Raw genomic sequence first — 14936 nt, forward strand, 5'->3', positions numbered from 1 at the left:
AAAACTAGATCCAAAAGCTATTAGGGTTTGCATGTACACCATAGGAATGATGTTTTGATCAAAACCCATCAGTGGTATCAGAGCATAGGGCTGTTTGTTTGATGTATTTGATGCTTTGGTTGACTATTCATGCTTAAAATCGATTTTTTTGGTTCTGATGTCAATGTTGATTACACTACCACAAAACTAGAATGAACAAATTAAGGTGTTTATGTTGATAATATTGATGAAGAATGAAATATGTTTTCTGTTTGATTTACAAATTTGTCAATGTTATTGCAAATTAATTAGGTAATATGATCAAAATAATCTTTTATTGATTTTTTTGTAACTTATTATTATATTTAAATATGATAAGACTTTCATTATTAAATTTTTACTTATTCAAACCTACATTGGTTTATTTACGTGAACGAATAGGTGTAGGTGTACATGTAGAGTGGGATGACGTCGGTGTTGTCGTGTTGGTGTTTTTGGCATATTAGCTTAGGTGTGTGAGTGTGGGTGTGGAGGTGTGGGTATATGTACTATGTAGGGATGGGATGTGTGTGGGTGTGGTTGTAGGGTCTGTGAGGTGGGGTTGTTTATGTGAGTGTGGTGGTGGGCCGGGGTGGGATGGGAAATTCTAACAATGCATTTGACAAAGACGGTTTAGAGAATAAGTGAACTATATGAAATCAAACAAGAGCCAACTTGCAGAAATTTTTATAATGCATTTGACTAGGGTCTAGATTTTCCTCATATGACTCTCTCCGTAACTGTTATTTTAGGTATTTAACCAAGTTCTTTTAGCCTTTTTTATAGTAGTGAAATATTGTAGTATTTTTTATATTGATTATGTTTTAAATTTAGTTGCTTATAAATAATGAAAAGATATGAAAATTTCTAGATATCTAGATTGTTATCAAAATTCATATCTAAAATTTCGGATACAAATTTTGATATTGAGATCCACTATCCAAAATTTGGAATATTAGCATTTTAACACACTTACTGATCCCACCCTACTTCGCAGCCACTTATATTTTGACCATAATTAAGAAGTATGATATCATCATGAATATCTCTAAAATAAATCGAGTTTTTCTCAAGTTTGCCATCTTTTTCCCTCTTTGTCCACTTCAAAGTGCAATTATGTCCCCACAAAGGACCGCATGGCTAACAGTAGGAAAGTAATTCATAATGTATACATTTAGTAAGATGACTAATGATTCTTTGAATAAATTTAGCAAAGTCAAAAAAGAAGTAATATATACAAAGATCAAATATGAAATACATCCATCGACATATTAAATTACCGAAAAAAGAAAAAAAAAAAAACTAATTTCTGTAAAGAAATTTAGAGAAAGAAAACCCTAACGAATCTTTTATTATTTATTATTTTTTTCATGAAATCTTAGAACATGCAAGTATTGTCCTTGCCACCATCGTTATTCTCACCGGAAAAGTTTGCAACCTCGTTATGGTCTTGAACCCTCTGCACAAACCCATGATGAATATCACCACCAGCTCCACGGTTACCCACCGCCATTGTGTAGTACTGCTGGGGCGGTGGTTGCTGTACTTCCACGTTATAACCACCCACATCAGGCGGCGAAATCCTTGACTCCATCCCATAATAATGAAAACTGGATGAATTAGCACCGTAACTGCTCGAAGGTTGAAGAGGAGCTGTAATAGTTGCAGGAGCATCCATAAACGCCGTTGAACCATCACGTCCGGTGAACTGTTGGACCATGGAACGGAAGTTGGTGATGTCAGTATTAAGTAAGGTGGTTGGGGTCCTCCGTGAAGTCCTGCTGGACCTGCGACCGTTGTTGGTGGGACGTGTTACACGGCCCTCTGTATCATTAGATACACTACTGGCGGTAGTGGTGGTGGTGGTGACTGTTGTGGCGTTGGTGACATGACCGGACCACTGCAGGGTCGAGGGTTGTGATGTTCCGGTGAGGTTATTTTGGTAAATTTGGAGCCACTCATTGTTGGGAGTAGCCATGGTTGATGGTTTTACTTATTTGTGAAGGAATACAAATTTGTTTAAATAATCAAAAAGTAGGTCATTAGTCGTTGGTCGTTGGTCAAGAGAGTCGACTTTTCTACAATAAAAGAGGGACGTGACTTGCACGTGAGAAGTTGATGGCTGTGAATGAGCCGGGAATTTATCCAAATTAGTGTGGTTCTTCTTGGAAGCAACCTCAAAATGTTCGTGTAAATTATCCAAACAATTTGTTATCCATCATGTATATTTTTATGACAAAAATCATTAATTACTGTTAACTTATTTGAAAATATATGTTATCGAACAGAAATAAAACATTTAGGCCAAAACAAGTTCGTTTGTCATATACAGTTGTAATTTTTTATTGTCTACGTCATTTATGATAACAGTTGTATGGAGATAATTGCTATATATATTATGTATGTGGTTTATAACTGCTTCTATCAAACCACATGCCAATCTCATATAATCTTTATACAAGACCCATAATGGTCGTTTCTCTTAAATTGAAGATGCTTCTTTCTTAGCTAACTCTAGCCTCATCATTGGTTTCTTGGTTTCAATAAATCTGCCACAAAATCGGTCTTTTCTAGGCTTTAATATCAGTCTCATAAGATATAAGGACATCCGCAATGCTTTGAACTTTGAACTTTATAGAGTTCAATGGATTGCCACATCATTTTTTTATATTCCATACAACCCAATCAATTTTTTCCTACAATGCATTTAATTCTACAAAGTTCAATAGAAAGTTTCAAAAACTAATTTATAATATGTATTTAAGATTAAAAACTTTCATTTTTCTCATTGAAGAGTTCAATGGTTATTGAACTTCAAATCCATTGAATGACAAGGTGGCATCTCATTATGGTAAAGTTTCATCCATTGAATGACAACTAGATTTGTCACCTCATACAACTCTCCCATTGAACTCACCATTGTGGATGCTCTAAATATCAACCTCATTAATTAAAGAAGTTTTTACTTCTTTAATATCTCATCTTTAATTTTGGATAGAACCTTATTTTAGCAAGGTATTGGTTTTAGTTAGCCAGTGCATTTGAAGGATGCTATGACACGAATACTAGTTTGGCATCTTTACAAATTTTGATGCATTTATAATTTTGAGGTACGTATCCATAGGTAATTTTGAGAGTATATATATATATATATATATATATATATATATATATATATATATATATATATATATATATATATATATATATATATATATATATATATATATATATATATATATATATATATATATATATATATATATAGTCATTAGGGACTTTTGGTACTATTTATTTTTGACTTATGTCTTCTAAAGTTTGAAGGTTCTTTTTGCTGAAGATCAATTTCATCTAAACAGGGAGTTTGTTGAAGATGCTCTAAAAGCTTTCGATTCGCTCTCAAGTTAGCCATGAATGTTTCCTATTTATAAGGTTTTAGATTTACATTACACTCTTTTGTAAGGCTCTATATAAATCCATTTAGATGTCAAGTTTTATCCATTCCTTCATCTTTTTCTATCTTTTACTCTCCTTTTATCAACAACATAACCATTCAATAAGTAATGATCGTTCATGTTGGGTTTTTCCTTTGTGGGTTTCCACTTTTTATATCATTGTTGTTCGAGTGAGGTTGAGTAGCAACTGGAATTTTAACAAGAGCAGCAATGCATTTTTTCCTAATTTTGTTTCATGTCGTGCCAATGTTTGACACCCCTACCTATGATGTGATCGACTGCCACACCCTTTACGTCGTCTCTTGAGGAGGAGGAGATATAATATTAAATGTATCTAAAACAATTGAAATATTTGGAGTCCTATCATAAAACCTTTTACTTGTAAAAGTGTACACCTAGGTTCATATAAAGACAAATAATATACATAATAGGTAACACTGAAAGCACATGGAAGTACCATACAACGTTAGATAGGAATATTTGTTCAAAATACTATATACTCACCTCTATGTCAAATGAGAAATCAATATAAGTATTTAACTTTGTGTCATCCACTAAAACACCATTGAATTAATCAATTAAACTCATTTAAACCTATAAGGTCTCTTAGCCACCTATTGGCTTAAATTCATTTCAACCTATAGAGTCGTTTGGCCACCTATAAATCATAACGTAGAAGCATAAGACCTACAAAACCATACGAAGGAAGCTAGCACCAAAGATATCCCACTATTGGGGTACGGGTTGGAAAACCTCATGCACCAGAGATATCCCACTATTCCGGATGCAAAACATCATAAAATCTTATTAGGTCAAAATCGTAGGGCATTAGTTGTATGTTATATGCCACGTCGTACGTCAAGTATAATTTAGTCTTTGACATGAAATTTTAAATAAATTTAAACTTTCTGTAAAACTTTTAGTTTTTGCCATGTAAATAGATTTAAATTTCTGACAATAATTTTTAATAAAAGTATAATTTTAAATTTAACTATTAAAACAACCGAAGAACACATGACACGTCAAGTTGGGGATTTATAAAGAGTTTGACTTGAATTCTCATCAAGATTTGAACTGTATGTATTAATATGTTTGGATCAAAGTAGATTCAACTTGCTTTATTTGAACAATTTTTATTAATTCTTTGTATGTTCTTAAAGCTTTAACACCAAACTTGCTACATCAAATATAATTTTGATTTATACTTTTTTAGGTATTCAAGCTCTCGAGTAGAGCTCACTACATTCTCAAGCCATGTTCGAGCCTTCATCTCCAAATATGAGTTAATAGGGAAATCCTTATTTCTCTAACATTCTTAGTTAAGTCGTTTCTTTCTATATTAATTGAAAAAAAAAACACATGCATATAGCTAGCTTATTGAATTAAATTATGTCTTTTTTAAGTTCATTAAGTCAAAAGGAAACAACACGTTAGCCTCTTCAAGAGATTATGTTCATTGTCTACTTAGAAGAAGAATCATGAACATAGATATATTCACAAGCAATAAACGCATACAACAGATAATCAATTAAACACCAACATTGTTCAAGAAGAAAAGGCACATACAAGAATGATGAAACTCAACCGAGTTCTTCTTCCATCGATTAAGTCCTTTTTGCATTAAGTCAAAAAGAAACACTTAATACAACTTATCACGAATCATGATCATACATCAATCAATACCAACCCACTTTCTAAAAGCCTTCACATGTACAAGCCTTTTTCCTTGAGCCTCAGATCTAGCATCCGATAGTTTCATTCTTCTATAAAGACCCTTATGCAATTTCAAAAACTCGCTTCTATACAACCACTTATCAAGATACATACCATGCTTCTTCATACACCCAATGACCTCCATCACCCTCTCAAAATAACCACCTTTTAAAAAATTCAAAACCAAAACCTCATACAAATCTCTATTAATCGTCACATTTCCATCATCACAACTCCTCTTTATGTCGCCCCATAAAATAGTAATCTCACGATACATTTCTAAAGAAGAATACCCCATCACCATGTATATATATGTTGCCACATTAGGATACACTTTCTTTTCTTGCATACTTTTATATGTTTTCAAAGCATCTTCAATCATTTTAGCCTTTGTGAAGAAGTAAATCGAGGAGTTGAATTTGTAAATCGAACAATCTTTTTCCCCTTCTTTTGTTTCTTGAACTATACATTTAGCCAAATCCGATCTTCTACTAGCAGTAAAAAGGTGAGAATCCATAAGTGAGGTCTCAGATATCCGTGAGACCCTTCTTGTACTTTTATCAGATAATGTTATACCGAGTTTCTTCATTTGTTTCAAAAGCCCTTCGACTTCTCTATGCTTGTTACTTTCACAATAAGCTTTTAACAATAATGCATATGAATTAGAGCAAATAACGTTGCCTTTTCGTTCAATATCATCTAAAATGTCATGAGCAGTTTCAAGCCACCCCACATGAATACACGCCTCAACAACATTAGAAATCAAATCTTTCATTTCTAATAAAACATTTTCCTTTTGTATTCGCCATAAAAGATTCGATAACTCACTAACCCTCCCTTGTCGCTTATACCCTACAACGAGCTTTCCGAGGGCATTATTGGAAATAACAAACTTTCCGCTTCTATACATAACAAGTCCCTCGTTTCTTTCTTGCTTCATTAGATTTTCATCAACCAAATGAGGTAAAACCCGTAGTTTTAATCCCATTTTAAGATTCTGAGATCCAATAGGGATAACAAAAGGCTTCTTTTCTATCACATAGGGATGAGTTTTTTTGTGACTAATCATGTCCAATATGAGTTCAGAAGCCGAATCAATGTCATTAAACTTGAAATGTAAACTCATAAGACTATCATAAAATTGAAAATAATGATGACCCAAAAACCCCGCCACCTCATCAACACAATCTTTAAATTTCTTTAACTCATCTCTTTGACCATTAATCTTATGGATTCGGGAAATATTTATGATGGTATACGCATCACCTATTACTCCCATTTGAGCCATTAACTCTATGATTTGGTGAGCTTTAAAAGATAAGTTATAACTTGAGCAAGCATCAAGAACAAGGTTGAAAATTACAATATCGGGTTTAATCAGTTTGTTAGAACCCAAATGAAGAAAATGGTCACAAATTTGAATCAAGATATTTGATGCAAGATATGTACCGATTTCTTTTTTGACCATATGAAGAGTGATTGACCCTAATAAGTTGTTTGATGGAATGATATTTTTCTCAATTATTGTTCTGAGAATCTTGGATGCAGGAATGGGCATTTGTGCTCTTGCTAAGGAGAGTGAGAGGTTGTGAAGGTGGTCAATGTGAAGCAAGTTTGACTTTTCTTTGGAGAGAGAAAGGGTTATATCGCATGCTCTTTGAAGCCATTTGGGTTCATGTGAGTAGGATAATTCGGTTATGAATTTGGTTAGTAAACGGGTGTCTGGTAAACCGTGAAGTTTTTTGAAATCTGTGTAAGCTTCCCATGCTTCATTTACTTGATGGTTTTTTACAAAAGTTTCAAGGTTTTTGAGTAGAATGTCATGGGAAGATCCTTCCCATGGAAGTGTTCTTGGATTTATGCTACTGGAGAGATATCTGAGATGGATATTTGAGGGTATTTTAGGGAAAATGTCTGAAAGAAAAACTTTGCTGCAATTGTAGCGGATTAAGTAGAGATGAAACATGGATGCTCTCATGAGTGACCATGCTGTTTATGCATATTACCTTGAGAAAACTGAAAATAATTATTAGAAGGAAGTTAAAGAGGATTATGAATGCTTAACAATATATAATTATATACATATAATAGAAGAAATGTGTTTGCATAACTCAGTTTGATGCTGGAAAATGAACTTAAAGATCTCGTAAAATTTCCAGTTACAAATACCCACTAATTTCAAATAGGCATATTATCAAACACCTGGTGTTCGTCCTCACTTCCCTCAAATATATCTTATTGCCATCAGCAACATAGCAAATATTCCGACCAGATGTATAATTTACCAATGCAAGTCATGAATAAATAGACAAACCAAAAAACATGTCTTTTTATTAATTCAAGAATTTCATTAATGGATAGGCATCACCAGAGCTCTCTACACAGAATTCCTACAGATATAACATATAATCTTTCCTTCCCATAAAATTTCATCACAGTTTTCGAATTAGACATCCCTTACAATCACAAGGTTCTCATTTTACCAAATTCTGAAGCTCAAAAATAAAACTTGACATAGTTGTCCTACGAACTAGTAAAGATATCAATTTGATCCCAAAACACATGAAATCAACAGCTGAAGTTTGCATTGAACTTGAGAGAGAGAGAGAGAGAGAGAGAGAGAGAGAGAGAGAGAGAGAGAGGTACCTGATTTGATTGGAGAGATTACCGGGAACGAACGTGAACGGGAGAAGGAGTCAAGGAGGTGAAGGCAAATTAGTCGGAAGGTGACGCTTTGTGTAAAAGAAAAATATTGTAAATAATATTTTATCTTTTTATATACAAAAAAAAAAAAAAAGAGTATTCACAAAAAAAAAAAAGAATTTAACTTATGGATTATCATAACACTAATTATGTTAATTAACTTTTAACAAATATGAATTACATCTTTTTATTAAAAGTAACTTTATCAATTATCAAAGTGCCATCCCCTTAATATATATATATATATATATATATATATATATATATATATATATATATATATATATATATATATATATATATATATATATATATATATATAATCATCAAATTAAAACAAAATACATTATTTGTATATAATTAGTTCGAATTAATTATGATTTATCAAAACAACATTTATTAAATAAAATATATTACATCTATAACAATTAATTTGTATTTCGAAAAAAAATGAAATAGAAAAAATTTAAGAGGGAAGTAAAAAAATCTATAACATATTTTTTTAATGAATAATATTACACGTGCACTTATAGAGATATTAATCTTACACTTGAAAAAAATAATATATGTTTAAAAATGGTTAACTGTATCATCTAAACGGTCCACATCAATCTTTCTCAAGGTCTACATAGAAGGTCAATTATAAAACACTAAAGATATTATAGATGTGTCATGGTTTGAATCATTGACGTGTTGTATGGAATTCCACAGCATATCAACCACTAGGTTGTTATTGCGGTAACAAAAAATAATTATACATATTTATGCCTTATAAATGGTGGTTCTCCCACTAAGACCATCTCCAACCCATTCCCATTTTTTCCTCCAAAAATGGAGTAAAAAAATAGGGTAAATAATGTTTCATCTCCAACCCTACTCTATTTTTTACCCTATTTTTACTCCCAAATAGAATATTCCTAGTATATTTTATTTTTCCAACTTATATAGATTGTCAATTATACCCATTCTACTAATTTAGTTTTAACAAATATATAATCTATATTTTTTTCATACGATACTATTTAAATAAATAAGATTATATTTATAACACATAATTATAAGCTTTTGTAAAATACGTTATCGTATTTTAAAATTTCAATATGTATTTAATTTTTCATATGAATTTGATAAACAAAAAATAAACTTTATATTTATAATTAATTAATATAATTTAATACATAATACAATATTATAAGTATTAAATAATACATTTAAATTATAATTAGTAGATAAAATAAACTAATAATGTATAAATATATAAAAAGAAGGATTAAAACTGACAACTCAAAGTTCATCTCCATTTTAGGTATTTGGTGTTATACTATTTATTTCCCCCAAAATGAGGGAATAAATGGGATAGGGTTGAAGAGAAATTGGAGAAAAGTTGAAAAATGGGAGTGGATTGGAGATGCTCTAAATGACCTTTGAGACAGAAAAATAAACAAAAGTGTAAACAAAGATGAAATACATAACATCGTCTCTCTCAACACAATTGATTAATGGAATAAACAAATTTAGAACAATTTAAAAGATTCATGTGCATAGAGGCAACATTTTTTTGGGTAATCAAAGTAAAACTTATGCTTTAAAAGAAGTTAAAGAAGAAAACAAGATGTTCTTCATAATGTGAACTTATTGACTTCTTATATAAGGATGAATCATCCAAAGCATCCGCATACACAAACTTGTTCATATTAATGCAAGGAGTCTGCTTCATCACATATGTACCTTGGGCTTTTGCTTCATGCCTCATATGCTTGCATGTCTATGAATCGGTTTTTCACCCATTATGTAACATATCGCTAGCAAAAACTTATTTTGAATTGTCAACGCCCTCGATAAACCCCAAAAACCTCGTAATGTGTATGGATCATGCAATCAATGCAAGAGATATGAGGGATGAAACATACCTAAAAATAAATACAAAGAGCATGAATGATAAGCCTCAAAAACCTCGTAAAATGTTTAGACCACATAATTATCACACATATGAAAGCATCATAATTGTCGTCATAACCCCCATAAACTCACCGTTAAATCATTAAAGAATCATAATCAACATAAACTCATTATCAAATCATAAATCACTAGGTTTAAAACGAAAAAATGTCAAAATGTAGGTCTTTTATAGAATAAATATAAAGCCAAACCGGAAGTTAACATGGAAACCGGCTAAATTTGTGAAACCAAAAAAGTACTTCTCAAGGATTTTTTTTTTTAGAAAAAATGAAAGTTTAGGTTTAAACCGTAAAAATGAAAAATGCTTCGTCTTATACGTAATTAACCCTTAAGAGATAAATGATTAAAACATATAAGTATGTATGAATTATTAACAAAACAGATTTAATAACCAATTAGTAGGAGAAACAATCTTAAAGTAAACATCTTTGAATGCATAGGGTGTTGTTTCCATTTAACTCATTGGGTGTTGTTTCCATTTAAAATAAATCCCTGAGATATCTACAAGTGTTTCATTTGTGCCTAATAAAGAACGAATAACTTATTAGAAAAACTATGAAAAAGAAGACTTTCCCTATTAAGTTCTAACTTTGCACAATATTGATTTGAAAAGTATACATTATTGTTACATTATCTTTCCCATAAATTCTTGTTTAGCAGATCCAACCATCACCCAATTTGATTAAAAATCACTTCCATGAGACTTCAAAAAGAACACTAAACCATAGCCCCAATTTGATTTTACTTGCAAAAATGGTCAAGGGTTCGAGTCTCAGCAGAATACAGACTGTGGGACTTTTAATGCTCTTTGTGGGCCCGCCACCTAGCCAGCCACTCAATGGAATAAATACCTGAAACAAAATGGCAAAATTGTAATTAATCAAATATTGGATTAGACTTTATCTTTAATTCTTTATCACATCAAATCATCTCAATAATTATATGCTTTACCTCAAACAAAATCCCTTAAGCAGTCAACAAATCTGAAGTTCTGAACCATTCAGTCTGTAATTTTCTCTAATTTTCACAATTAATCCTTTGATTAATGCTCAAATCTTGATAATCGAATTTTCAACTGAACTTTTCTTGCTTCCGAATATAACCCTAAAGAATGAAGACCTTTCACAACAACCCTTTGAGTACCTCTCAACACCTTCATTCCTCTATTCAAACAAGCCAACAAAACCTTTGAAGCAGTTAAAAATTTCCTTTCTTTACAAAGATTATGCACCATGGAAGTATAAGTTATACAATCTTTAACCTCCATTCTTTCAAAAATCCTCAAAGCATCATTACTACACCCCACTTTACATAACCTATCCACCATACAATTATACGCAACTAAATTCGAATCAAACCCTAATGTATCCATATATTTCAAATAATCCAAAGCTCGATCGATTTCCCCTGATCTACAAAGCCCATCAAGAAACGTAGTATGGGTATATTGGTCACATTGTAATCCAAATTCTTGAATTTCAGACAACAAGTCATTAGCTTTATCTATCTTTCCCTCTATGCAATACATGTTAACCAAAATATTGTATGACACAAGATCTTTTTCAATACCCTTTTCGGTCATTAACTTAAAGATTCTATACGCCTCTTCTAATCTACCCTTTTTAGCAAAAGCACTACTGAGTGTGGAATAAGAGAAAGCATCGTATGTGTATCCGTTGTTTTTCATTTCATTGAATACTTCAATTCCTTCTTGGAATTTTCTTGATTTAAAGCAGTGTTTCATGATTGTAGTGTAGGTGATTGCATTGGGTTTAAATCCGGATTCTTTAAGCTCTTTTAGGATCATTCTTGCTGCACGTATCCATCCGGATTTACATAATCCATTGATTAATATGTTGTATGTGAGTAACTCCGGAGTGAAGATTCCATTCCGTTGTGAACTCCGGAATAGGGATAACGCGTGGTGTGTGTATCCGGTTTTGAAGAAACCGTTGAACATGGTGTTGAATGTGGTTGAACAAGGGGAAAGGTTTTGGGATTTGAAACTATGGAATATCATGTTGGCTTCTTCTGGTTTTCCTAATCTAAAGTAGCATTGTATTAGAATGTTGTAACTCCATACATCGGGTTGAATTCCCATTGTTCCCATTTCGTTGAATAATTCTATGCATTTTGAATGTAATGAATGCTTTGAAGCACCCGAAAGTAAAGAATTGTAAGTTATTACATTTGGGTGTATTTTGGCTTCTTTCATTCTATTTAGGATTAAGTATCCGGAATCAAGATCAACAAAATGACAATATGCAGAGACTAATGTGTTGTATGTGACAACATCGGGTAGTGTTCCTAACCTTATGGCATCGATGATGATTGATTCGGCTTTTTCCAATTGTTGGAGTTTACAAAATGAAGCTACACAGATATTCATCAGCTTTGTTGATAATTTACAAACCATTCTACGAGGGGAGATGAATTTGAGGGAGAAAATGGGAAATCTTTGTATGTCAGATCATGTGTGTATTTGTACAAAATGAAGCCAATGACCTACAGGGTTTTTGAACAAATTTGTATTAGAAACTAGATTTTGTTAGATATATAAGAACAAGAAAGAGGCAATAGTTGAAGAAAGACAAAAACTATTCATAAATTATAACAATGACAATAAGGAAAATAAGTGATTAAAGCTTCAAACTTGCTAAGAAAAGCAAGTGAAAAATATGAGACAATAATAGCAAAATATTTATGCAGGAGTGTGGAGCCTCTATTCAAAACTAATGGAGTTCTTGAAACATTAGAGTGTTTATTGAAAATTAGAAAGAAAGATGCCACTAATATCTATTGGATGTAGTTTATTTATGCATAATATGCACTCCACAACAAGGTATTCACAGAGGTTTAGAAGTTTCAATAACAAGGCATTTCATCGAACAACTGGTGTGCTTAACACTTCATTTAAATTTTCATCCTGCATTATTGCTCAAAACAAATAAACCCACCAAATGAATAATTTCAAAAATAAAAGATCAAACACAGGTGTTTTTAGCATCTTTTCATCTATAATTAGCAAAATGTGCCTCGTCAAAGATCTCTATGCGCATATATGTCCACAATTTTCTGTAGATATAAGGTCTACTCTTTCAATCCCAATAAAATAACATTTTAGATTGACGTCATAACGTTTCCATCTTAAACAAATCTTGAAGCTACAAATACCCTTTCATCAATTGCGAATTTTTACTAGTTACAGCCATGATTTTGATCCATGGGACGTAGTTAAGCACGTATATAGAACCTTTTATGAAGTCGTTTGCCGCTCATTTTCATAGAATGTCAATTGGAAGATAAAAATGGAAAGAGAGGTACCTGAATTGACTTGGAAGATTGCCGGTGACAGGCGGAGAGAAGTGAAGTGAAGATTTCCGTTTTGTCGAGGTAGAAGTGGGTTGGATGTTTTGGAGGGTCGGACTCCCTTGAAATTGGGTAAAGCTTAGGGGGTGAAATAGGGATTTCACATATAACCATTTACATGTAACAATTTTGTTTTTTTATCATTTTAAAACTTCACTATTTTTTTTATAACAACTGTTACTAGTCATAGTCAAAACAAAACTGAAATGATAGAATTAGATAGTTGGTCATAACAAGATAACAAATATCCTTAAACTTATTTGATAAAAACTACATCCTTTTGAAAAAAAAAATACGTCTGTCTTTATAAAATAAGGACATTATTCAAAACAACGCAAACATATTATCCAATTATACTAAAAAGCAATTATATTTTTTCCGTATCTACTAAAACTGGTATATTTTCTAGTTTATTCTTTTGTTATATTTGTAAAACCAATAAATATTTCGATAAATGTTAAAAAAAAACATATGAAATGATTACTTTTGAAGCATTGTTCTTAATAGGAAGGGATAAACATTAAGGAATTCTAAAACAATATTTTTCCAATAGGATCTTAATAAGTACAATGTTATAAAAGGATTGATTTTGAAAATACAATGCTATAAAATGATTGTTTTTGAAAATACAATGTTATAAAAGGACTATTTATGAAAGTACAATGCTATATTTGATTGTTTGTTTTTCTCAAGTTTGTCAAATAAGATGCACGCAATAGCAATGTACTATCATCTGATTTGTATTTACATAAAAACATGATACAAGCTACTTAATTTTATAAGTTTATAAATGAATTTAAGGTACAACATTTCTTTATATGAAACATCCCAAAAATACAGTCCAAAAATTTCGTTTTAAAACATTAAAGAAAGCATAGTTATCAAACCATTCAATCAAAACATGAGTCAAAGTATTTCAAAACATTATTTTTAGAGTTTCGAAATGAAAACATTTGTCACACCCCGAACCAGACGGCGGAAACGTCCGGGGCTTGAGCGTGACTTCATTGTTGTAGTTTCATTACAGAGTATATAATTGAAACATAACATCATCATCATCACACATGTAATATAACAACATTCATAGTTTACATTGAATATTGTAATTGAATATTACATGCCAAATAGTTAAAGTATGATGAAACAAAATATGACTAAACATCTGTTAGTTTGTTCAGCTCAATCTGCTTCAACGGTTTCCTGAGAATACAAGTTAGTTTAAAAAGGTCAACATAAAAATGTTGGTGAGTTCATAAGCATGTTTGTGAAAATGATTTGTATAACTTTGAAACCACCAGAAAATCCTATATTTTCTGAAAACTGTTTAGTATGCTTGTGTCAGATCTTGTATTAATGCATGTATGTTATTGTTTATTTAAAATAAAAGGGTAAAGAGAATGTCTCCAGACAACCCGATGTTGTCTGTAAAAGAGAATGTTGTCATACCAACCCCCGAGGTTGAGTACCAGTGAGAGTATGTTTCCGAGTAATCCAAGAGAAAAGAGAATGTAAAAAGAATGCCTTCGGACAACCTGATGTTGTCCGTAAAAGAAAATGCTGCCATACCAACCCCCGAGGTTGAGTACCAGTACGAGTATGTTTCCGAGTGATCCAAGAGAAAAGAGAATGTAAAGAGAATGCCTTCAGACAACCCGATGTTGTCCGTAAAAGAAAATGCTGTCATACCAACCCCCTAGGTTGAGTACCAGTACAAGTATG

The 14936-nt window shown here is 31.8% G+C and overlaps 3 protein-coding genes across 3 annotated transcripts; all 3 read right to left on the minus strand.

Moving 5' to 3' along the window:
* Positions 1–1201: 1201 nt before the first annotated feature.
* LOC111897017 (VQ motif-containing protein 22) lies at positions 1202–2028 on the minus strand. Its single transcript, XM_023892992.3, has one exon. It carries the CDS (start codon positions 1994–1996, stop codon positions 1397–1399), a length of 600 nt encoding a protein of 199 aa, XP_023748760.1. The 5' UTR covers positions 1997–2028; the 3' UTR covers positions 1202–1396.
* A 2919-nt stretch (positions 2029–4947) lies between these two features.
* On the minus strand, positions 4948–8014 carry LOC111897019 (pentatricopeptide repeat-containing protein At4g17616). The gene is made up of 2 exons (XM_023892997.3): positions 7833–8014; positions 4948–7202 (listed from the first exon to the last, which is right to left on the minus strand). The coding sequence occupies exon 2, from the start codon at positions 7162–7164 to the stop codon at positions 5146–5148; it is 2019 nt and encodes a 672-aa protein (XP_023748765.1). The 5' UTR covers positions 7165–7202; positions 7833–8014; the 3' UTR covers positions 4948–5145.
* A 2390-nt stretch (positions 8015–10404) lies between these two features.
* Positions 10405–13405, minus strand: LOC111897022 (putative pentatricopeptide repeat-containing protein At4g17915). Its single transcript, XM_023893001.3, has 3 exons — positions 13173–13405; positions 10800–12353; positions 10405–10699 (listed from the first exon to the last, which is right to left on the minus strand). Exon 2 carries the CDS (start codon positions 12262–12264, stop codon positions 10891–10893), a length of 1374 nt encoding a protein of 457 aa, XP_023748769.1. The 5' UTR covers positions 12265–12353; positions 13173–13405; the 3' UTR covers positions 10405–10699; positions 10800–10890.
* Between the last annotated feature and the right edge of the window lie 1531 nt (positions 13406–14936).

The sequence above is a fragment of the Lactuca sativa genome, chromosome 3, assembly GCF_002870075.4.
Source record: "Lactuca sativa cultivar Salinas chromosome 3, Lsat_Salinas_v11, whole genome shotgun sequence".
Taxonomy (NCBI): Eukaryota; Viridiplantae; Streptophyta; class Magnoliopsida; order Asterales; family Asteraceae; genus Lactuca; species Lactuca sativa.

What these genes read in the sequence shown, in the direction of transcription:
- LOC111897022 (XM_023893001.3), bottom strand. Translation starts at nt 12,264, where the DNA reads ATGGTTTGTAAATTATCAACAAAGCTGATGAATATCTGTGTAGCTTCA.
- LOC111897019 (XM_023892997.3), bottom strand. Translation starts at nt 7,164, where the DNA reads ATGAGAGCATCCATGTTTCATCTCTACTTAATCCGCTACAATTGCAGC.
- LOC111897017 (XM_023892992.3), bottom strand. Translation starts at nt 1,996, where the DNA reads ATGGCTACTCCCAACAATGAGTGGCTCCAAATTTACCAAAATAACCTC.